This window comes from Gopherus evgoodei, chromosome 1 (genome assembly GCF_007399415.2).
Source record: "Gopherus evgoodei ecotype Sinaloan lineage chromosome 1, rGopEvg1_v1.p, whole genome shotgun sequence".
Classification (NCBI taxonomy): Eukaryota; Metazoa; Chordata; order Testudines; family Testudinidae; genus Gopherus; species Gopherus evgoodei.
In genome coordinates this window covers 363,447,455-363,469,889 of record NC_044322.1, presented here as the reverse complement: position 1 = coordinate 363,469,889, position 22,435 = coordinate 363,447,455, and the positions used below count along the sequence as shown (strand labels likewise).

Sequence of the window (22,435 nt, the reverse complement as noted above, 5' to 3'; positions counted from 1 at the left end):
TTCCTTCCTCCCCGGAGTACGGAACACGCTGGCAGACCACCTGAGCAGATCCTTCCTCTCACACGAGTGGTCCCTTCGCCCGGACGTCGCCCTCTCACTCTTCCAGAGGTGGGGTTGTCCCCGGGTGGACCTCTTCGCGTCCAGGGGGAACAGGAAATGCCAGGCATTCTGCTCCTTTCAGGGCCGGGAGCCCGGGTTGGTAGCGGACGCCTTCCTTATCCGTGGACGACCCACCTGTTCTACGCGTTCCCTCCGTTCCCGCTGGTCCACAAGGTCCTTCTGAAGGTGCGCAGGGACAGGGCCCCCGTGATTATAATAGCTCCAACGTGGCCCAGGCAGCATTGGTACCCCATGTTGCTGGACCTGGCCATAGCCGACCCAGTCCCCCTGCCCCTTCACCTGGACCTGATCACCCAGGACCACGGCAGACTCTGTCACCCGGACCTCCAGTCGCTGCACCTTGCGGTGTGGCTCCTGCGTGGCTGACCAGATCCGAATTACGCTGCTCTACCCCAGTACATGAAGTACTCCTGGGCAGCAGGAAGCCTTCCACCAGAGTGACGTACTCGGCCAAGTGGAAGCGTTTCTCTTGTTGGTGCACGGAGAGGGGTTTCCTCCTTATGGAGGTTTCTGTCGCCAATATTTTGGACTACATCTGGTCCCTCAAGCAACAGGGCCTGGCGATATCGTCCCTTCGGGTTCACCTGGCGGCTATCTCCACCTTTCATCCGGGTGGGGATGGCCTCTCGGTTTTCTCTCACTCGACGGTGACTAGATTCCTGAAGGGACTAGAACGTCTTTACCCCAACGTCCGACCCCCTGCCCCTACCTGGGATCTCAACCTGGTTCTGGCTCGGCTCATGGGCCCTCCTTTTGAGCCGTTAGCGACTTGCTCCCTGCTCTATCTCTCCTGGAAGACTGCCTTTCTAGTGGCCATCACCTCAGCTAGACGGGTGTCGGAACTCCGGGCCCTCACGGTAGATCCCCCGTATACGGTCTTCCATAAAGATAAGGTGCAGCTGAGACTGCACCCTGCCTTTCTCCCCAAGGTGGTCTCAGCCTTTCACGTCAACCAGGAGATCTTCCTCCCTGTCTTTTTCCCGAAGCCTCATTCGTCACGCAGGGAGCAGCAACTCCACTCGCTTGATGTCCGTCGGGCTCTCGCTTTTTATGTGGAGAGGACCAAACCGTTCCGCAAATCCCCCCAGCTTTTCATGGCAGTAGCAGACCGAATCAAGAGGCTTCCCATTTCCTCACAGAGGATATCCTCGTGGGTAACGTCCTGTATCAGGACCTGCTATGACTTGGCTCACGTCCCTACGGGCCGTGTGACTGCGCACTCTACCAGGGTGCAGGCGTCGTCGCTGGCTTTCCTCGCCCGCGTACCCATCCAAGAGATCTGTCGGGCAGCGACCTGGTCATCGGTCCACACCTTTGCTTCCCACTACGCCCTGGTCCAGCAGTCCAGAGATGACGCGGCCTTTGGCTCTGCAGTGCTCCGTGCCGCGACTTCTCACTCCGACCCCACTGCCTAGGTAAGGCTTGGGATTCACCTAACTGGAATGGATATGAGCAATCACTCGAAGAAGAAAAGACGGTTACTCACCTTCGTAACTGTTGTTCTTCGAGATGTGTTGCTCATATCCATTCCATGCCCGCCCTCCTTCCCCACTGTCGGAGTAGCCGGCAAGAAGGAACTGAGGAGCGGGTGGGCCGGCAGGGGTATATATCGAGCGCCATGGCGGCGCCACTCTAGGGGGCAACCTGCCGGCCCACTGGAGTTGCTAGGGTAAAAAGTTTCCGACGAATGTGCACGCGCGGCGCGCACACCTAACTGGAATGAATATGAGCAACACATCTCGAAGAACAACAGTTACAAAGGTGAGTAACCATCTTTTCCCGTCAGTTTTAGAGTCCAGTGCTGCAAATCCAGCCCCAGCAGTAGACGCTAACCTCCTACATCAGCGAATCTTGTGCTTTCATTTGTTTTTTTTCTTTCCTTGGATGATATGAGAACAATGGTCTTGTGACTAAGACACTGGCTCGGACTCAGAAGATCTGAGTTCAAGTCTTAGCTTGGCCATACACTCACTATGTGGCCTCGGGCAGGTTGCTTAATCTCTGTGCCTCAATCCACCATCTGCAGAAAGGGGATGATATTTCCCTGTCTTCCGAGGGTGTTCAAGTACAATTGATCTCTCCTGGGCCCTTTACAAACTCTAGTGATGCAGAGCATATAGGTGCCTAGATATAGAATGGCTTCTCTCAAAGTCTCTTGGGTGCTTTTAAAGTAGCTTTGTGAAACTAAATTGCTCTTAGGGCTAATACAACTGTTTTGTATAACTACTGTTACTTACATTGTAGCAGCACCTAGACGCCCAATAAGGGATCAGGGTCTCATTGTGCTGAACAAAGTACACATGTGTAATGAAAACACTGTCCTTGCCCCAAAGGTCTTACAGTCGAAGGAAGAATTACTTCCACATTTTCAGCATGACAGAATGAGAAGTTAGGTGCACCCGTGTGTATGAAGCATGTGTTAATTATCAGTGAGTCTTTACAGTGCAGAAATTCAAAACCACGTCCCTATTGTCTTGCTGTGTAGTGTTGAATTGTAATAGACGTAAGTAAATTGAGCTCTAAGATAAAGCCTCTCTCAGACCTCTGAAACTGGGCCAGAGAAAATGTGTGCAAAAGTGCAGCTAAATCTGCAGGGATTTCTGTCTAAATTCATTAGGAAAGTAAGGGAATTTTGCCTTCCCCACACTGCTAACCTATTTACTTTCATGCTAAAAATAGACTGTAATGTAGGACACTCTTAGGGAGAGCTAAGAAGAAACAGACTGGAAGGAAGAGTCTTATTTGTACAAATCATCAGGATTGTGCCAGGAAACCACTGTTTGTCTTCCCTAGCAGTCTTTTCTGGGTGCCACCGTGTAGAAAATTCTCCTTCATTCTAGCCCCATGCCTGGGGTGGTAGCACTGCATGGGCAAGACTGGCTCTGGAGGGGCCTTGAGGTTCCCACTTGGTGATCTCCAGAAGAAACAATGGGCCAGATTTTTGCCTTTGAAATACACACATGTAATTCCCATTCAGATCCAAAGGATTTACACATATATCCATTTCGGCCATTATACTTTGGGGAAGAAAACTGGGATTCTTCCAGTGGTCCTGAAAAGGAGCATGATCAGCCCACCAAATGCAGTGTTGTCTGTGGGATCGAATAGTCACATCAGCTGAGCCCAAAAAACCTGTCTGTCAGCAGCACTAATTTTATTTTTGAGAAGTTACCGTTATTACCTGTTAAATACTGGCATGTGTTTAGTTTTATGCCCTGGCATTGGGGGTTGCGTCTAATATCTGTTATTTTAATTCTTGCGCTTTTTCTTAGCCTTAAGAGGACGACAGACATGATGTTTGGAGGAAAGCAAGTGGTGGTCTGTGGCTATGGAGAGGTAAAATTTCAGTATTTCATCACACAGAATTTGCTTTGTGTGTTGCATCGAGTAGTTGCTTTATATAATATTAGGGCTTCTCTTCATGTAGCTTGATCCTAGGGTGCTTTGGATCTCCATGGCTTCTCTCTTCATCTGCAGTTATCTTAAAACCTGCTTCTAAAAGTAATGGGCCCAGTTAGACAAAAATGAAGGGTTTTTCCCCTGCTACAATTTCTCTGCATTTTTCTTTTCTTGTACCAATAGATTTTTAAAAGTAACATAGAAATTTGATGCTGTGAACAGAGGGGAAGGGGGTTGCTGTGGCATCGCACACTGAAATACAGTCAAGAAAGATCAATTAATCCATCTTAATGTTGACCTGCCAATGAGCTTTCACCTCTGATCTGGAGGGATCATCTCTGTAGATGAAAGTGGAGGGTTCAGTCTCAGTATTCCGCCCCCCTCCTTCAGCTGGGGCTGCTAACATGGGGGCTAGTTAGTAGCAGTTATAGTGGGGTGTGTTCTGATCTGGACTGAGAACCCCCAAATCATTTCACATGAGTCAAACATCAGGCAGTTCGACTGTGATCTAAAAGTTGAGTGCACTTGATGATCCCATGTTCCAATACGCCCGTGGAAAGATTGCACAATCAAACACATTTGGGGAATTCTTGGCCAGGCAGCCATGCCCTGGAATTCCCCTCTCAGTTTTACTGAGTGTGTCATGGGTAAAGTTAGTTAACGCTGAGAAATTAAAACACTGATATTGAGCTATCCAAATAGATGAAAGGTTGTAAGAACCCCTTAGGTCTGGCCTACACTTAAAACTTAGGTCAAGATAGCCACAGAGCTTGGAGTATGAAAAATCCACACCTTGAGTATTGTAATTATGTTAACCTAACCCCTGGTGTAGACACAACTAGGTGTATGAAAGAATGCTTCCATCAACCCAGTTACCATCACTCATGGAGGTGCAGTTCCCCCAACAATGGAGAAACCTTTTTTGTCACTGTAGTCTGCATCTACGCCATGGGGTCACAGCAGCAGAGCTGTGGCCACATAGTGATGCCACTGTAACGTCAGTTGTATAGACATGACCTTAGACTTCGCCAACGTGAGAAGTCTGGTGTCTTTAATGCACCGTCTTGCTGCTTTCTGGGGATGGGAGGTGTGAAGAAAAGGAACTGTGTGGTACTGGAGTGGAATTTTTCAAACATCTGGTTATGTTGTTACTAAAATTGGGGCCTGATCCAGATCCCTCACGTTCCTGAAGGTAAACTGAATCCAGGATTGTAATACTATATAGTCTCTAGTGCCAGCCACCAAGTTTGGGGCAGATCCAGCCTCATCTAAAGTTGGGTTGAATTTGGCTCTGGGGTTTTGCTTTGGGTCCTATCTCTGGCAACACTTCAGCAAAGTAGCTCCTGTTAGTTATACTCCATATTTCAAGGAACTTCCCCTACCCTCCCCCTGTGTGTGAAGTTCATCACACAGCTTTCAGCAGCAGGGTGTGGCTTGGCTGAACACAGAGACGGGGAGATTTTCCCCTTCATGTCGGGAGCAGACTGTGCTGACTGCAATGTACTGTGCAGTGTGTGCTATTGGCATCTCTCTCTGCAGGTTGGAAAGGGCTGCTGCGCTGCTTTGAAGGCTATGGGCTCCATAGTGTATGTGACAGAGATCGATCCAATATGTGCCCTGCAAGCCTGGTAAGGGGCAGTGGGGAGTCTGGTTCCTTCCACAGGTCTTACTCAGTTAGAGTAAGACTGAGGCCAAGGTCCTGTCAGTGTCAATCACTCTCTGGAGTAGTGCTGAAAATGACTTTGCCTCGCTCCACAGGTTCAGGGTGATCCATCGCTCACAGCTGCTATCAGTAATGGGTCACTTTCCTCAAGAACAGCCTGCTAATCTGTATCTGCTGATAAGCCAGCTCCACTGTTAGAGATAGCAGACGCTTTAAGGGGCAGTTGAAGGTTTAGTGACTATGAGACTGCCAGAGTGTTATGGATTGTAGTGATATTAGAATTTAACTCTGAATATCATATTTTGCCGCAGTTTGTGTTCAGTGGGGGAGTCCACTGAAGGAACATGTCAGTTTCTCAGATCATCCAGTTACAGATCATGCATTCCAGATCCTGGTGCTGTAACTGGGACTGAAAGCATAACGCTATCCCCTCATGTGCGGGTGTTGCAATGATCTCTGGCCTCATTTTCTCCAAATGAAACCTGGCTTATTGTGGAGATACCACTTACGCTTAAGAACTGCAGCAAAAATGGGTTGGAAAGGTGAGGTAGTCATTTTGCAAAGTACCAGGAGCTTTAGGGCCTTGTTAAACACACCAGCTTCTTTCCTTCTAAATCTAACTTCCAAAGTGCAGTTATGGTCAGAAAACTAGGTAATCGGCTTTGCTTACTCAGCAGAGCTGATCTATGCTTCTTTGTTCCTATCTGCTTAGTAACATGCACAAACCTGCAAGAGACAGTCCAGCTGTAAGGGAGTGAGCTGGTGACCTTTCTGCTTATGCATCAATTTATTGTTAATTTGGTTGCTTCATACCAACAGTATACACAGCACGGTACAAGTCACAAAGATAGACAGCCCTTTACCCTGTAAAAGAGCCATAGAGAGGATGGGGGACACAGAGAAACCCAGAGGAGGAAACAACTTGTGTTTGTGTTTTATTGTAATTATGATCATACACCTCATGGGCATCATAGAAGTGATATCGCAGGAGGGATTTTAATTAGGGGGATCACTTTGCAAACTGAGATTGGGTGGTCAGCATGGGAAAAAATCTAAACCCAGATGTTTCAAGCCAGAGGGCCTAGAGTTACATTCATAAATCCATATTTAGGATCCTAAAGTCATATGGCCTTGTTTTCAGATATGCTGACACCTGCAATTCCCACTGACGTCAGTAGGAGCTGTTTAGGCCACTAATTGTGGTGCCTAAATTTGGAGTCAGGCAGCCAGATATGAAAAGGTTGACCTAATTTCTGTATTATTTGTAGAGATGGATTTTCAGATCCCAGGTGCAGTTTGCAGGGTTGACCACTAGAAGTGCCATCTTCCAATATACTTGAGACTCTTTTGTTTGGAATGATTTATAGAGAACATGGAACCCGACAGTGTCACTGTCCCCATAACAACCCCATTTAAGGTCCTCTAGCCAGCACTGTTCTTGGTGCTACTACGAATCCATCAGTGTGCTGCATCAGGGATTCCCAATCCCTGGCCCCAGAGGGTTAATATTGGTAGCTGAGACTTACATTGGGGTGTTTGAGTCTGGTATATTTCAGCCAATCCTCAGATTCTATACATTTTTCTCTGTCCTCTCAGCATGGATGGATTCCGCCTTGTGAAACTCAATGAGGTTATCAGACAAGTTGACATTGTCATCACCTGTACAGGTATGTATGTCCCAGGACAGTGGGAGTAGCTGTAAGGTGACGTGTACTAGATAGGCTGCCCAAACTCCTCCCATTGGAGTGGGGCAGTGATAGGATAAAAATAATGGGCACTGATAGGATACTTGTAAAGTTGCTAACTCCCAGCAGCCAGTTATAATTTTCCAAGCAAGGAGGCACTTTCACATTAGTTGCTGGTCACAGACCCGTACGCTGTCATTGACTGCTGGAGCTTTGGCTCTGCCCATGACAGTCCAGGAACACACTTAATCTGTCACCTTTAGCTTGCTTAGCTTGGAGAACAGCAGCCAATGGAGCTATGAAAAACAGCCAGAGCACAGCTACCTGCAGCCAGTCAATACTGCAGAAGGCTGTTGAGTCCGCTTCAGGCTCTGCCCACAACTAAGAGCTGTGTATGTCCAGTATGGTGAACACCTTAGCTCACATGAGGTGACAAACAGCTACGGTACATGAGACTTTGACCTGCTTGTTTCTAGACCTTCACAAAGTTGGTGTTCTCTAAGCGCCTGAGAGTTCAGACGCTCATTAGAGCAAGAAGCTGATGCATCTGCAAAACTGGGCTAGACATCTTGTGAGAGCAGGCTCACTGCCATCCTCTTCTCTGAGAGTTTCCTGGTACTTCCTCATTGCAGAAATATTGTGAGGACACTCAAACTATTGTAGTCCTTCTGGACTCTGACTTGGAACAGGAGTGCCATGGTTCAGCAGAACAGAATATAGTGTGTGCAGGCACTGGACGGGGAGCTAATTTAAACCCCAGTTTAATTTGAGTTTGGGGTGGAAGTTCCTTGGGGAGCAGGATTTTTTAGTCTATTTTATCTGAATAGGTTCATGCTTACCTCTCATTTGCTGGCCAAAGAGCCAGGTTCATACTTCACTGTGTGTGTGTATGTAACAAATTTAGTTTTCATTCTAGTTTTTTGAAAATTCATGAAAAAAATGAATGCCCAAAACTTCTCATCAAGTAAAACCCAGTTGGTTGGAGTGGGCTGTACTGGTGAACTTACTGTAGCTATGTCAGCATTCATATGTATTACCATATATTTCTGGGTTTAAAGGTAACAAGAACGTAGTGACAAGAGAACATCTAGACAGAATGAAGAACAGTTGTATTGTGTGCAACATGGGACATTCCAACACTGAAATTGATGTGGTAAGAACTGAGCTGTTTTCTGGTGTATGTCCTCGGAGGGAGTTTCTTACATTCATTTCACTGGTTCACCTCATACTCAACAGTGTTGAAAGCTTCTGAGATCAGTCAGTCATCGGGAGCGGTGCCTGACCTCATGCTACTAGTTCTGACTGGCTGGCCTGAGAGGGCTGCATAATAAGCTAGACCTCCACCCCTACCAACCATTTTGTGCTGCCAAAAATATCTTCGTAACTTCAGTGATGCCCTGAAAGGATTCAAAAGAGCTGAGCCCACACGAGTTTAGCTTCAGAAATAAAACCTGGAAGAGTATAATGGCCCTTTTTCCTCCTTCCCAGTAGCGAGCTCGTTACAGCAGCACTTGTCTTGCTACGAGTCTGTCTGCTTTCACATTAGTAAATCATTAAGGGTCTTGTTGAGACTTATAAGTCGGTTTAAAATTGCATCAGAGTGGGATTCAGCACGCTGCTTATAACCCAGGTGCAAATTATGCAAATTACTGTACAGAACTTTAAATCTGCTCATCTATTTGGAGTTAAGCACGAAAATAGGACTGTCTCTTTCTTGCGGTGCCAGTCCAGAAGACGTTTGTTGCTGTAAGCAGTCCCATAGGAGAGAGACTTGTTTTGCCCAGAGACATGTGGTTACAGTTGTCTTTTCTCTGCTGCCAGCCACCATGTTGCTGGAAAGAAAGCAACAAGAGGGCCTAGAGGGGTGTAAATCAGTTTTCATCCTGCTTTGTAGCTAGCTTTGCAATCAGAAGAATTCAGACTGCAGCTGTTGTTAGAGCTCTGGCCTACAATAAATGAATAAGTGACCCATATAACATATGAGACAAAGATCAGGCCTGGAGTAATCTATAACCCCAGGACAGTGTCAGTGGATGATATGTGTTACTTCTAGCTGCTATTTTCTGATATTTTTGCCAGTGCTTGAACTGTTTAAATGCTATATTTCAGGCGAGCTTACGTACGCCTGAGCTGACCTGGGAGAGGGTGAGATCTCAGGTAGACCATGTCATCTGGCCAGATGGGAAGAGGATAGTGCTGCTTGCAGAGGTAAGTAACACGTGTGTCAGGGACTGTGACCCTAGTGGGCTGCCTAGGGTTGAGTGGGCCATGGAGCTCAAGAACCTCTAGAGATTGCTGCATAGGCCCAAGCAGCTCACCGATGTCTCTTTGGGTAGAAGGATTAGTTAGCTCCCAAAGCCCTGCTGTGTCTGTCCCTCTGGCGTGTTGTATGGTCCGAACAGCTCCAGTGTTTCCCGCTCTGCCTGTGGCCCACAGCAGTCCACCCACTGGTATTGCGTCAGATTTCATTCTTCTGAAATCGTTTGAGTGAGCTTTTAGCCATCACTGATGGCTCAGCCACAGAGATTCAGTTGAGGGCTGCTGGGACAATGAGCTACATATGTGTGGTTTCCCTAGGGCTACAACCTACTGTTAAGGAAGTTGCCAAAGGCCACAAGCTGCTGTCAGATATTTCCTGTGGCTTTCACAAAGGAACAGGTGGCTGCATTCCCATGCATGTCTTTCTCTCTCCCTAACGCTGTTCCCCTGGGTTGTGATCTCATCAGCTCTCACCAGCCAAACAGGGCCTGGCTAGTCAGTATTATTATTTACTCAGATGGGAAAGCTCCAGCGGCACCCTGGGGGTGTTGGTGATTGGCACTCTCCTGAGGACTGAGCCAGTGTCCCAGCACAGGGTTGGGAAGATGCTGCGCTTCTGACGGCTTGGGCTGTTAGCTAATTCCATGGCCCTTTTCACACAAGTACAGGGCTTGGCCCCAGTATCGAAAGTCCCATTTGAATTTGCTACTTCCTATGCCCCTAGAGCCCCCTGCAGGTTCCACTGGGAACAAATTCCTCACTTCTGTCGAATGTTCCTATGTGCTTTTAAAGGACTGCTGCGCTCCACCCCAGCGAGGCTGCATTTCATTGATGGTTTGAAGCAATTGCTATATCCTTCTTCTGGGATCCTCCAGGCTGAAAGGTACCATGTGAATTAAGGAGCTTATTTATTTTATTTCTCAGGGCCGTCTGTTGAACCTGAGCTGTTCCACTGTCCCCACCTTTGTATTGTCCATCACCGCAACCACTCAGGTGAGCAGCATTTGGGTTGAGCAAGAGGTGTATCTCGTGCCATGGTACATGTGAGTTACTCAGCCAGATGTGTTGTTTTATTCCCAGGCTCTGGCTTTGATAGAGCTCTACAATGCCCCTGAAGGGCGCTACAAACAGGACGTCTACCTGCTGCCTAAGAAAATGGGTAAGGGTATACCCAGCCCCTGGCCTTAGCTTTACCTGAGGTGGAACAGAGTGGGGGCTGTCCATGGCTTTTAGAGATCTGGCTTTGTCTCTCACATTCTGATGGGTTTTGTGTCTTAGATTTTTCCCCTAAATTGGGGTGAGGATTGTCTGGTGGTGAGAGCAGGAACGGGAGGCAGCCAGAGGGGTTCTGTTCTTGGCTCGGCTGCTGTGATTTTGGCAAGTTGCTCTAACTATCTTCTATGAAATGATATCTCACTTCCCTTCCTCACAAGGGTATCGGTTAGAAAACAGGGTGAGGTTATGGGTTGACTATGATAGTGAGTCAGACCTAATTAATTCACACTGATCGTAGTGAAGAAGCTACTCAGTTTCAGGGTAGGATTCAGTCGCCCTAAGAGTCTCTTCCATTTTCCAAATCTAGCCACGTCTTCATTCTTTATGGCAGCGATCCTACAGCTTACACAATTAGCCAAACATCTGGAAATCCCAGAGCAGTTCCCCATCATGACTTGGGTCTCCTGACACCAGAACTTACCTTGTTTTGATATGAACATATCTGAAAGGTGTTTAACCCTGCTTGAGGGTGGTGCAAGAATAAGATAAATCTCAACAGGAAAACCCGTGTGTGGATTACTAGGAGGCTTGAAGGGTAACAAGGGGTAACGTGCTTTTCATTTTATAGCCCCTCCCATCTGAGATTCCAAGAACAATACAAGTGTGAAATAGGCTGCCTCGCCCCTGTGAAGTAGGGAAACATTATCTCTGTTTTACACATGGGGAAACCAAGGCAGCGAGGCAAATGACTTGCTTAAAGATATTTAGTGGTTCAGTGCCAGACCCCAGGAGTCCAGCCTCCCGTTTCCCTGCTGTAGCCAGTGGACACCTCTGTGATCTGTAAGGGTTTGCAGCAGCTATTTTTTCACTCTTTTCCTTCAGCTGAACTAAGGGAGTGTAGTTCTTTTCTGTGTTTAGCAGAATCACATTTTTCTCAGGGATAATGAGTTGTATTCAGCTTGGAGGTCGTTTGTATTGATGTCAAGATCTGTAGAAATGACACAGCCCTTCTCCCTGTAAAGGTGAACAGCAATGCTTTGCTTTAAAAAAAAAATTTTTTTTTTAAAGTTTCTTCTTTCACTTCCCTGTCCAAGCCACCAGCGTCAGGTTCCAGTGTTTCTCCTGCAATGCTTGGTGCACTCATTAACGTTGACTCAGGTAGATAAATGAAAAAAGAAACATTTTAAAACTCCTTTCTTACTTTTCATAGACTCTCGGACTGGAAGGACCTCGAGAAGTCATTGAGTCCAGTCCCCTGAACTCATGGCAGAACCATATACTGTCTAGACCATCCCTGATAGACATTTCTCTAACCTGCTCTTAAATATCTCCAGAGATGGAGATTCCGCAACCTCCCTAGGCAATTATCCCAGTGTTTAACCACCCTGACAGTTAGGAACTTTTTCCTAAGGTCCAACCTAAACCTCCCTTGCTGCAGTTTAAGCCCATTTCTTCTTGTTCTATTCTTAGAGGCTAAGGTGAACAAGTTTCTCCCTCCTCCTTATGACACCCTTTTAGATACCTGAAAACTGCTATCGTGTCCCCTCTCAGTCTTCTCTTTTCCAAACTAAACAAACCCAATTCCTTCAGCCTTCCTTCCTAGGTCATGTTCTCAAGACCTTTAATCATTCTTGTTGCTCTTCTCTGGATCCTCTCCAATTTCTCCACATCTTTCTTGAACTGCAGTGCCCAGAACTGGAGACAATACTCCAGTTGAGGCCTAACCAGTGCAGAGTAAAGCGGAAGAATGACTTCTCATCTCTTGCTCACAACACACCTGTTAATGCATCCCAGAATCATGTTTGGTTTTTTTGCAACAGCATCACACTGTTGACTCATATTTAGTTTTTGGTCCACTATAACCCCTAGATCCCTTTCTGCCTTACTCCTTCCTAGACAGTCTCTTTGTTTGCATGTGATATGTTAACGCCTAAGAGGCCAGACCCTGCACAAAACCCCCCTGGAGGTCAGGATGGGCCACATGGAGTTTGTACAGTAACTCCCCTCTTAACGTCCTCTCGCGTAATGTTGTTTCGATCTTATGCCACTGCTCGATTACAGAACATGCTGGTTTAAAGTTGTGCAATGTTCCACTATAACGTTGTTTGGCAACCTGCTTTGTCCACAGCTGGCAGCCCCCCTATCAGCTCTCCTACGCCACCCCCCCGAACCTCCTGCCCGCCAGTGGACCCTGCGGATCAGCGCCTTCCCCCTCCTCCCCCTGCCTCCTGCCCGCAGCAATCAGCTGGTTTGCAGCGTTCAGGAGGCAGGGGGGAGGAGTGAGGAGTCAGTGCGCAGGCTCCGCGTCCCTCCCAAACACCGCAAACCAGCTAATTGCCGTGGGCAGAGGGGAAAAGCGAGGACGCGGCATGCGCAGTAAACAGGGAGGAGGTGTGGGGGAGAAGAGGCAGGTTAAGAGTGGGAGCTTGGGGGAAGGGGTGGCGTGGGCGGGCCGAGGGTTGAGCCCCCCTGCCCCTGGTGCCTGCACAGTAGGGGAAGTTGCTGCAGCTGCTGCGCAATGTGCTTCTCCTAGCCTACAGCACCTTCAGCCTCCTTGCCTGCCTCAGCGTCTGCAGTGCCAGTGGGCTGTGCCTCTGTGAGGTAAGGCTGGGTGCCTCCCACTGCTTCATACTCAGCAGTGATGTTCCCACTGCTTCATACTCAGCAATGATGATTGTAGAATTAAATTGTTTCTTTTAAATTGTTTAAAACCTGTTTTAAATTGCTTGTTTAAAATTGTTTAAAATGTGGATAATGTCTTTTGTCTGGCAAAAAAAAAAATTTCCCTGGAACCTAACCCCCTCCCTGTTTACATTAATTCTTATGGGGAAATTGGATTCGCTTAACATGGTTTCGCTGAAAGTTGCATTTTTCAGGAATATAACTACAACGTTAAGTGAGGGGTTACTGTAAGCCTGGGGTTAGTGGGACTCGCGTTAACTGACATATGTCAGGGAACCCTGGGCTTGAGCGTCTACACTGCATTTTAACTCTAGGTAAAGGATTTTCTGACTCGTGCTCAAACCTAGGGCTCTGGTGTCCACACTGCAGTGCACAGACCTTAGTCAAAGTAACCCTTTCCCCAAGTGTTGACACTCTGGCCCTACAAATGTGTTGCATTGTGGGAAAACTCTACTGCCCACCCTGTTTCCTAACTGATATTGCTGTCGATGGGACTCCAGTGCCCACGCGAGTACATAAACTGCATAATTAGCTCTTTGGTGCCTGTCTTGGTAGAATCACTGCACTTGGAGGTGGCTTTATACTGAACTAACATCTAATCTGAGAACTGGGCTCACCCCTCTAGGCTGAGTTACATTGGCAGGAAAATACCCATGTGCAGCTGAGGATAATCAGGACATGAATCTCCAGGGCCATCAAAGTATTAAAATGAAATGCTGCAATTCTTAATTTTTAAAATGGGATGTTCAATGAAAGTGGTTTTGGTTGGTTGGTTTTTTAATTTATTTTTGCCTGTTTTGAAGTTTGACATAAAATGTAGGTTTCAAGAACAAAAACACATATAACCCAGCCTGGCTGCTGCCCACTGCAGAGCGGTGAAGTGCGTCCCCAGGGCTTGGGGTGCGGAGTGCTCCAGAATCCCCTTAGGATCCTTTATCCCTGCCCCCACCGCACCCTGGGAGGCTCCCACTCACCTCCCTCTCAGTGCACACTGCCCAGGTGCCTCTTCACACTTAGCCCCCAGGAGGGCAGGGGGGCCCTGGAGCAAGGGACAGAGAGCGGAGCAGGACCAAACAGCTACCCTGCATGGAGCAGGAGCAGCTGAGGTCCTTTTCCCTCGGCCATGCTGAGACGTGGGCTCTGCAACTCTCCTTCCCTGCAGGGCAGACGCTTAGTTCCCGCTCCACTTTCTGGCTCTTGCTCCTGGGCATCCCTGCCCTCCTGGGGGCTGGATGTGCAGGGCGCCCAGCCAGCATGCCCCAAAATCTAGCTGTGCTCTTGTGACCAGAAGCAGCTCTCTTTGCAAAAAGCTTTTTCTGATCTGTCTCCATTGAAAAGCCTGCAGGCTGTCTGGTAGTGTGCTTGCAGACCGGTTTTCAGCAGACAGTGGATTAATGCTGACCTGAGGTGGTGTGTTGTCCATGTGCAAGAGAGGGCAATAGACTGCACCGCAGATTGTTGGCATAGAGAGGACTAAGGAAGTTGCCCCAAGGAACTCTGGGATACATTCAGAAGACTTCTGGGATCAAAGTCAAGCTAGGGCTATGTGGACACAGGAAAGCAATAGGGCTCAGACCCTCCAGCCCTGGAGAGTTCTGGGACCCTAGCTTCGAGCCTTAGGTTAACATAATTGGTGTGTGGACTCAAGGAGGGCTAGGCTTAAGCCTGAGCTTACATTGCTGTGTAGACAGAACCATAGTCTGTTGCAAGTTGTTACGTAAAATCAAAAGCCCTTTCGGGGCTTTGTGCATTAGAGCTCCTTCAGCGAGGGGGGGGCCCAAGGGATTTGCTGCGTTCAAGCTAATTTCCCAGGGCTTGAATCTGTTTCAGATGAGTATGTGGCAAGTCTTCATCTCCCAACGTTCGATGCACATCTGACAGAACTAACGGATGAACAAGCAAAATACCTGGGACTGAATAAAAACGGGCCTTTCAAACCAAACTACTACAGGTGCTGGTTTTAAACATCTTCTCTCTTTCTCTCTCTAATGTAGCATACGCACATGCGTAGGTATGTGTGGGAATCAGCTCAGTCCTAAAGATATGAGCAAGAAGAATCACTGTGATTAAGCGTTTAATTCCACAGGTACCCTGAGAAGGGTTCATGGAGTCCTGGTAATTGCCCATTGCCCCAGTACATCAAAACATGATATCAAATGGTGGAGGTACAGAATGAAGGACATCAGACAATGCATGATCAGCTCTGAAACCCAGAACACTTTGTGTGAAATGAGGCAGCCTATGTACCTGGCAGAAGCTGTCATCCTAAAGTGGCGAATCTCAAAGTAACACCATCCAGCCAACTCAAATGACAAATCATTTTAAAAATCTGAGAAGCACAAACTGGTACAAAGCAGAGTTTCTGCTAGCGTCCCTCGGGGAGCATTTCTAATGGCAAGGGTCTTGGTGCAGTACAGACTTTAGTAGTGGAACCTCATCTATTGCCCTGTGTGCTAGATTGCCATACTTATATGCATAGCTCTCATTTGTGCCTTTGCAAACGTACCTCAGGATGTTTGAACTGGTGTTTCTGTCGGCCTTGGACTGTAATCACTTGGGGCAAGGACTGTCTTTCTCAGAGTCTGTATGGGTTGACAGTGCTCAGGAAAAAATAAAAGCTGCATTATGATACCTTAGAGCATCTCTCTTCCAGGTCAAACTATTGAGAAATCTTCTCATTCATTTATTGCTCCTGTTTACAGGTGGGATGAGAATAGGTTTGCACCATCACAGATCAGTTTGAGCTTGTGGAATGGGACTGTGCCAGAATATACTCCTTTGTCTTATGAACCCCAAAGTTTAACTATAATGTACAATACGTAGCACTTCAGTGTTGATATGAGCTTTGAACCCCACAGCCCCAAAACACTTAAAGAATTATCTTCGGAGTTAAAGGTGGGAAAGACCCGCAAAACGCCAGTTACTCTTCTTTCTCAGTCTGCGATGCGTTCCTGTCCAATGTCGCAAGCTATGGGACTTCGACCATTTCTAGATCTTAACCATTTTCTGCTGTTCAGTCTAAATTTCCCTTGACTCAGTTCCATGTATTATTCATTTGTTTAGCACCAACAACGTGCTGGGTAGTGTAGAGGACACAGACAGTCTCTGCCTCAAAGTGCTTATGGTAGACTGAATATAGAGAAGTTAGGGGATGTTTGGGATAACACACAAAAGACAAGGGAAGAAATTTTCAAAAACGTCTAAGTCCCATATTCGGCAGTGACTTAAGCACTTAGATCCAGAGTTTATAGCCAGGAGGGAATATTAGATCATCTAATAGGACCTCCTGCGTGACCCAGGCCATTAAATTTCACCCCATGATGCCTGTATTGAGCCCAGTAACATGTTTGACTAAAGCACATCTTCCAGAAAGGTAGCCAGGCTTGATGTGAAGACATTGAGAGAGAGAGAATCCACCACTTCCCTTGGTACTTCGTTCCAGTGGTTAGCAACTGTCACTTAAAACTTTGTACGTTATTTTCTACTTGAATTTGTCTGACTTTAGCTTCCAGCCATTGGTTCTTGTTGCCTTTCTCCACTAGATCAAAGAGCCCTTTCGGACCTGGTATTTTCTCCTCATAAATGTATTCAAACACTGCAATCAAGTCACCTCTCAGTCTTCTGTTTGATAAACTAACAGACTGAGCTCTTTTGGTCTCTCACTGGAAGGCATTTTCTCCAGCTCTGAAATTATTTTTGTTCTTTTCAGCATTCTTTCCAATTTTCAACCATTCATTCTTAAAGCTTTTCAGTCAGGTCATTAAAAGTCAATGGGACTTAGGTGCTTTTGAAAATTGTACCAGAGGTCTAGGATGTTGGGGCAAAGTTGAAGGCCTTGTGGGTGTCTAAATTTGATGGGATGTTTAAGGGAGGAAGAGGTTATACCCTCCTAAACAGTCTCCTTCCTCCTTTGCATTTATACCCACTAAATCATTACACTCTGTCCGATCCTGGCAGTAATCAATGTACAGTTTTATACACCACCACTAACTGAGAACATTATGTCTCATCTTTTTTTCAGGTATTAAGTTTCTGCAGCTGTAACCAGAAGAAGTTAAGGAACATGAATCCAAGCCTTTTCTCAGCTATTGTACAGGATGAAATAGTACAAGCTTCTTAAATCAGAGCTGGACTTGCTCACGTAGTAGACAGTGTGTTAGGTTATTTATTTATTAAACTAGAGTACTGTACGTGCGGCCCCTGCCAATGGTGTTTTTTACTGCCGGGGGACTGTGAAACAGCGGATTTTTGTTTTTTGGGGGGGCGGGAAGCAAGGGGAGGAAAGAAGAATCTGGCTGAATTATTTTGTTGCAAAATATCTGTTAGCTTCAAGTAATCCATTATCGCTGTATGTCTATTCTAATATACAGGGGATGGAGGACAATGCATGAGGCGAGATTTGGGATCAGACTTCAAGCTTGCACATTACGTTAGTACCTTAATGTCTAGGAACTTAATTTCAAGGTTGCACATTTCCTTTGTACCTTAATATTTCTTACCTGGAAGCAGTTTCTGGGCCAGTCCCCAGAACTGTCTGTCAGTTTTCAGGGTAGGATACTGTTATTTTGTTTCCATGCCATTTTAAAATGAAACTGGCACAAGCCTGTTTGCTCTAGACATTGCTGACGAGACTGGTGCTATCTTAGTAGGGAAGCACTAAATCTTGCCAGCAGCCACTGGGGAAAACTCTCTACTCTGATTATTGTGTAAGGACAGGCTTTGGCAACAAGCCAAAATGAACTTTGCCTTAGCACTGTGGGAAGCTGTAACCAAGAGTCCAGTTTATAGCATCAGCTGGGGACACCCCGCAGCCTGAGTTAGGAGCCCGGGAGGCAGAGATGCATCCACTCTAAAGCAATCGGTGATGAACGCTGCGGGTTTCACACCGGTGGACTAAGACCCAATTACACACCATTCTTCAGCAACTTTGCAGTATTTTTCTGCAGCTTTTGATGAGTGCCAACGTTTTACAATTCAACCAAAGCTATATTTCTCATGGAGCAGTTGTGTGCCATCTTGTGCTCACGCGTGTGGAACAGCCTTGCGACTTTGCCGACAAATGCTGCTTACATTTCAAGGTAGCTCTTCGAGATGACACTCAGAAGCTTGTTGTTCACACTGCTGCAGAATGAAGCAGTAAAACAGATCAGTTCTGAGGACCGTTCTTGACACAGTCCTTCTCCAGCTGGTATTTCAGTCCTCTCTTTAAGTGACTTCTATGTATAAAAGCATCTGTTTCTGGGCAATGTTTCCCAGACTCCCAGTGCCAGAGCTGTTCGAGTCTTATTTTCAAATATTCATTTGTTCAGTGAATGAATTCTAGGGAATCTTATTTGGATTTACAAGTGCCAGTAATTATCCCAAGTAACTACCGTAGAGTATGCTCTGTCCTGAGATCTAGATGTTGTAAGTAAAGTTCAGAATCACTGTCACATTAGTATCTTGTCAAGTCTTGCTGTGTTAGTCAGAACTGTTGGAAGATAAACATGCCTGGTACTTGTTTTAGCCCAAGATGTCCTGTCTGGATGCTGCATACGACACAGCCATGCATGTCAAAGTAATTTTTAAGGTTGCCATATCTCCCCAGAGTCATTGATGACATGTTTCTTTTTTAAAATTCAAGGTACTTCAAGTGATACTTACCAGACTTCCACCTGAGGCATTGACCTATCAACCTAGGCTTTTATGTACCATGCTCATCACTGGTATCTGAGCACCTGATCAAGTGAAGATCCTTGTTTTGCCCTCTCTGAGTCCTTGGCTGTTATGAATGAGAGAGGTGTCTTTGTGGCATTGTGTACTCACATGCAAAAGACAGAAATTGTGGTCTACAGGCAAGTCACAGAATCAACAAAATTAGACATGAAGACCACATCCTGGTCACCTTGTCCGAAGTCACAGTTGTTTCTTACAGCAAGTTTTTTAGTATGCTGTTTAGTCCAATTTTCAACCTCCAAAGGGCTGGAGCCCGAGGTAGAAAGTTGTAGATAAGCTGTTGGAAGTTTTATGAGGCTGCATCTGAGGGAGGCATCATAGAATGATCCCCAGTCACGTATCAATTGATCTTCAACTCTTGGTGGATTTTATTCAGGTCCTGAGATTTTCCAGAAGAGACCATTGAATTATTGTTAAGACGCAAATTGAGTGTATTACTTTTATTACTTACATTGTTTGAGTAACTTTATTCTGCAGCTATCCAGCTTTATCCTGGAGTCACATTGCTTGTTTGTAGACGCATGGGGTGAAGTCCAGGCCCATGGAACTCAATGGCAGAGCTCCCCTTTGACTTCAGAAGGGCCAGGATTTCACTCATAGATCGCACTTTCTAGGTGGGGTCTGTTTCTGGGCAAAAGCCCCAGGAATGTATCCACCCTCGCTCCAAGATCTCGGCATCCAGGGACTGCACAAATGGCCAAGCGTAAAAGGGAAGCAGTTTCTTAGAGAGAGGCTTTTCTCTTCTGTGTACTAAACCAATCACAGAACCATTTCCCAGCAGCCAGGAGTTGGGGGATGGGCAACACGTGTCTTTGATTTAATCGGGAACGTTATTTTGTCCTCCTCCCTAGGATCTCTTGTGGTATAAGTGTCCATGTATGATGAGTAGGTACATGCATCCAACATGTCAATCTGCTCTTGATCTCACGTGGTTATGTCTGGCATGTGAAACTGCTTGTTAGACAAGTGCTTGGTGTCAGCCCTGGCTGTACTCTGTGAGCCTGCATTTCACCTCTGTGACCTGAGTTCAGTCATCTAGGGAGCAGAACTGTATTCGTGAAGTTGCTGTACACTTACTGGGAGTTCCCATGCTAACACCGCGATGCTGGTTTGAAATCTGATAGTGAAGTGTAGCCTTCAGTAAGGGTATCTTAGGACAGGTCTCTTTGGGAGGGTTTTCCCATACACGCTCCTATCAATGAGCTGGAACAGAATGGGTGCAAATGTTCCCAGCTGACTAACACACGGAAGTTCCTTCTCTCTTTATTCCCTAGAGACAGTTGAGTCAAGATGTGTGCACTTTTTACAGAGTGAGCTCTGCAGACGTGAGGAGGCATGGCTGGGAATGCCCCTTGCAGACTGAGAGACAATCATTGCTTAGCATGACCTGGGCTCGTCGCTTGCTGTCTGGGGCAGGGACTAGGAGACCAGAGCACCCCAAAGTGTGGCCCAGGGCCACTCTTTCCTTTCAGGTAGAGGTGCAGCCTCAGAGACTGCAGGCTCCTGCATGCATTTCTGCTCAGATCAAGGTGGAGCACTGCAAGCTGGGGGGTGCAGTCCCTGTGCTTTATGGAAATGGAGCATTGTAATCCGTTCCAAGTGGCCAGCGCTCTTGGGCATTGTTCAGGCACCCCCTAGTTTAATATGTGGAAACAGTTCCTAGTTTTCCCCGAGAGCTGACGAGACTGTCAGCAGCACACTGGCCTTCCAGACTAGCACAGTGGCGTTACCAGCCTTCTCTTCTCTCTTATTTTGTGGGGAAGGCGACCACATTAACCTGTGTCTGTTTTCTGGAGTGAAGCCACTTAGGAAATGCCGCTGTGGGTCACATGTTGATCCAGGCACCCTTTGGAAAAATGAGGTCAGAAATCCAGCTGAATCTGCCCCAGGACAAAAACCATTCCATCAGGTGACCCGGCGGTGCATCTCAGAAGGCTCGCTTACCTATTCCAAGCCTGTCACTAGCGTAGCGTGTGGTGGTGCTGTCCTCATCAGTTAATTTGTTTGTGCTGATTTTAAGCTCATTTTATCTTCAGTGTAGCTATGAGAAAAAGAAAAAATCATTCTAAATGGCTTTTTAACCCCTCTGATCTTTTACAGATTTTCTCCATGTTGCTATGCCTTTTTGTAAGCTTTTTTGCTTGCTTGGCTTTTCCTACTCAATCTGGAATCATATTCTATGATCGTCTCTAAATTAAGTGTAACGGGTTTTTTTAAATGTAACAGTTTTTTTTAAATATTAGAAAAAGGAAATAGGCGACACCAGCAAAATCTTATAAGGAAAATAATTCTGTTCTGAACTTTAGAAACCAGGAAAAGAAACCCAATCATCTGTCATAATTCTACAGTGAGGAAGTAAAAACTAAGACTATAACATTTTCAAAAGGATGTTTTAAATATTAATGTCTGAGTGATTGTATTAGATCAGCAATAAAGACTCTGTAATCTCAAAACACAAATAAAATGTTGCAAAATTCACTTGGCCTCTGGAGTGTGTTCATGAGGCAGGCCCTGGTAATGGTTGGAAACAGGATGGTATGTTACAGAGAAGGTTACTAACCTCTCAGCTCTTGTGACAACCAGGTACCAAAATGGGCCCGTCATCGTCTATTTGTCACACTACAAACTGCATGTCAGAGCAATACCAATAGTTTTAATGAGCGTGTTGGCCACTAATGTTCTCTTCTAGCCTGTGAGTATTTCCAGGGCCAATCAGTTTCTTAAGGTATTGTCCCAATCCACATATTCCCTAAATATAAACGGTCCGTTCACTGTTGCCTCTGCCAAGGGCTGAAGCCGTCCATTAGTCACATTTTGTATTGCCAGTACTAGTGGGTTTATAAAAACTTCAGCTGCTGGAAATGGCAGGTTCCCCACCCTGCTTAGCAGGATCAGGTTTCCAGTCACATTCTTCCTCCCAGTTTTTCATTGTCTCAGACACTTCTGCTCCTTCCAGCCCCATTCCTCTGCTCCAGTTGTTACCCAGCCAACTCCATCCTCTACCCAGCGTGTGGACTTTTCCCTCCAGACTGATTCTTACAGAGTCTCTGCCTTGACTTGGCATCTGTCTCTCTCCTTCCTTTCCTCCCGGAGTGCACTGGGTGTACCTATCCCATAATGCCATCTCTATTGTGTAGACAGCACCTTAGGTGTGCAGGGGGCTTTGCTAATGAAAACGACGGCTGCCTGCTCCAAGGAGCTTGCAATCTAAATTAGATACCCTCGTCTTCTCATAATCACAAACCGGTGTGGGGTAACAGCAGCCAGTCTGGAGCTATTCACAGAGTAAGGCCACGGTGGTGGTTCATTGTTTTAAAGACTGTATTGGGGGATATTTTCCCGGGACTCTGGGGCAGTGAGTGCTCGGGTCACCTGCACTGGGAGAGCTGCAGAGAAGTGAATTAACCATTTTTGTAGTACCCGTCTTGCTTTTTCTGGAGAATATTGTTGTTTAATAGGAAAACGGCACAATTCAAATCAGGGAAATCTTAGTGTTCTTGTAACTCAAAATCAGCTGGGCAGATTTTCTTCAAGCTTTGCAGAAATATTCTCCTTTGCCATCAGGGTGCATCTGGCAATTCTCAGGCCAAACCAATTCTCCAAGCCAAAGTTATAGTCATTTTATACTGAACTGTTGATTGCAACCTTAATGTTGGACATGCTTCCACCCCTCCGTACAATACAGCAGCCCACAGCT

The 22,435-nt window shown here is 46.4% G+C and overlaps 1 protein-coding gene across 3 annotated transcripts in view; it reads left to right on the top strand.

Moving 5' to 3' along the window:
* AHCYL2 (adenosylhomocysteinase like 2) overlaps nt 1-21,216 on the top strand; it is an 83,729-nt gene extending 62,513 nt beyond the window's left edge. For all 3 annotated transcript variants that reach the window (XM_030581425.1, XM_030581608.1, XM_030581517.1), the window contains exons 9-17: nt 3,393-3,456; nt 5,059-5,147; nt 6,779-6,849; nt 7,926-8,020; nt 8,977-9,075; nt 10,051-10,119; nt 10,207-10,285; nt 14,854-14,974; nt 17,045-21,216. In XM_030581425.1, coding sequence (XP_030437285.1) covers nt 3,393-3,456; nt 5,059-5,147; nt 6,779-6,849; nt 7,926-8,020; nt 8,977-9,075; nt 10,051-10,119; nt 10,207-10,285; nt 14,854-14,974; nt 17,045-17,051 — 694 coding nt within the window. In that variant the 3' untranslated portion in view covers nt 17,052-21,216. The remainder of the gene's footprint in view (nt 1-3,392; nt 3,457-5,058; nt 5,148-6,778; nt 6,850-7,925; nt 8,021-8,976; nt 9,076-10,050; nt 10,120-10,206; nt 10,286-14,853; nt 14,975-17,044) is intronic.
* Nucleotides 21,217-22,435: the final 1,219 nt, after the last annotated feature.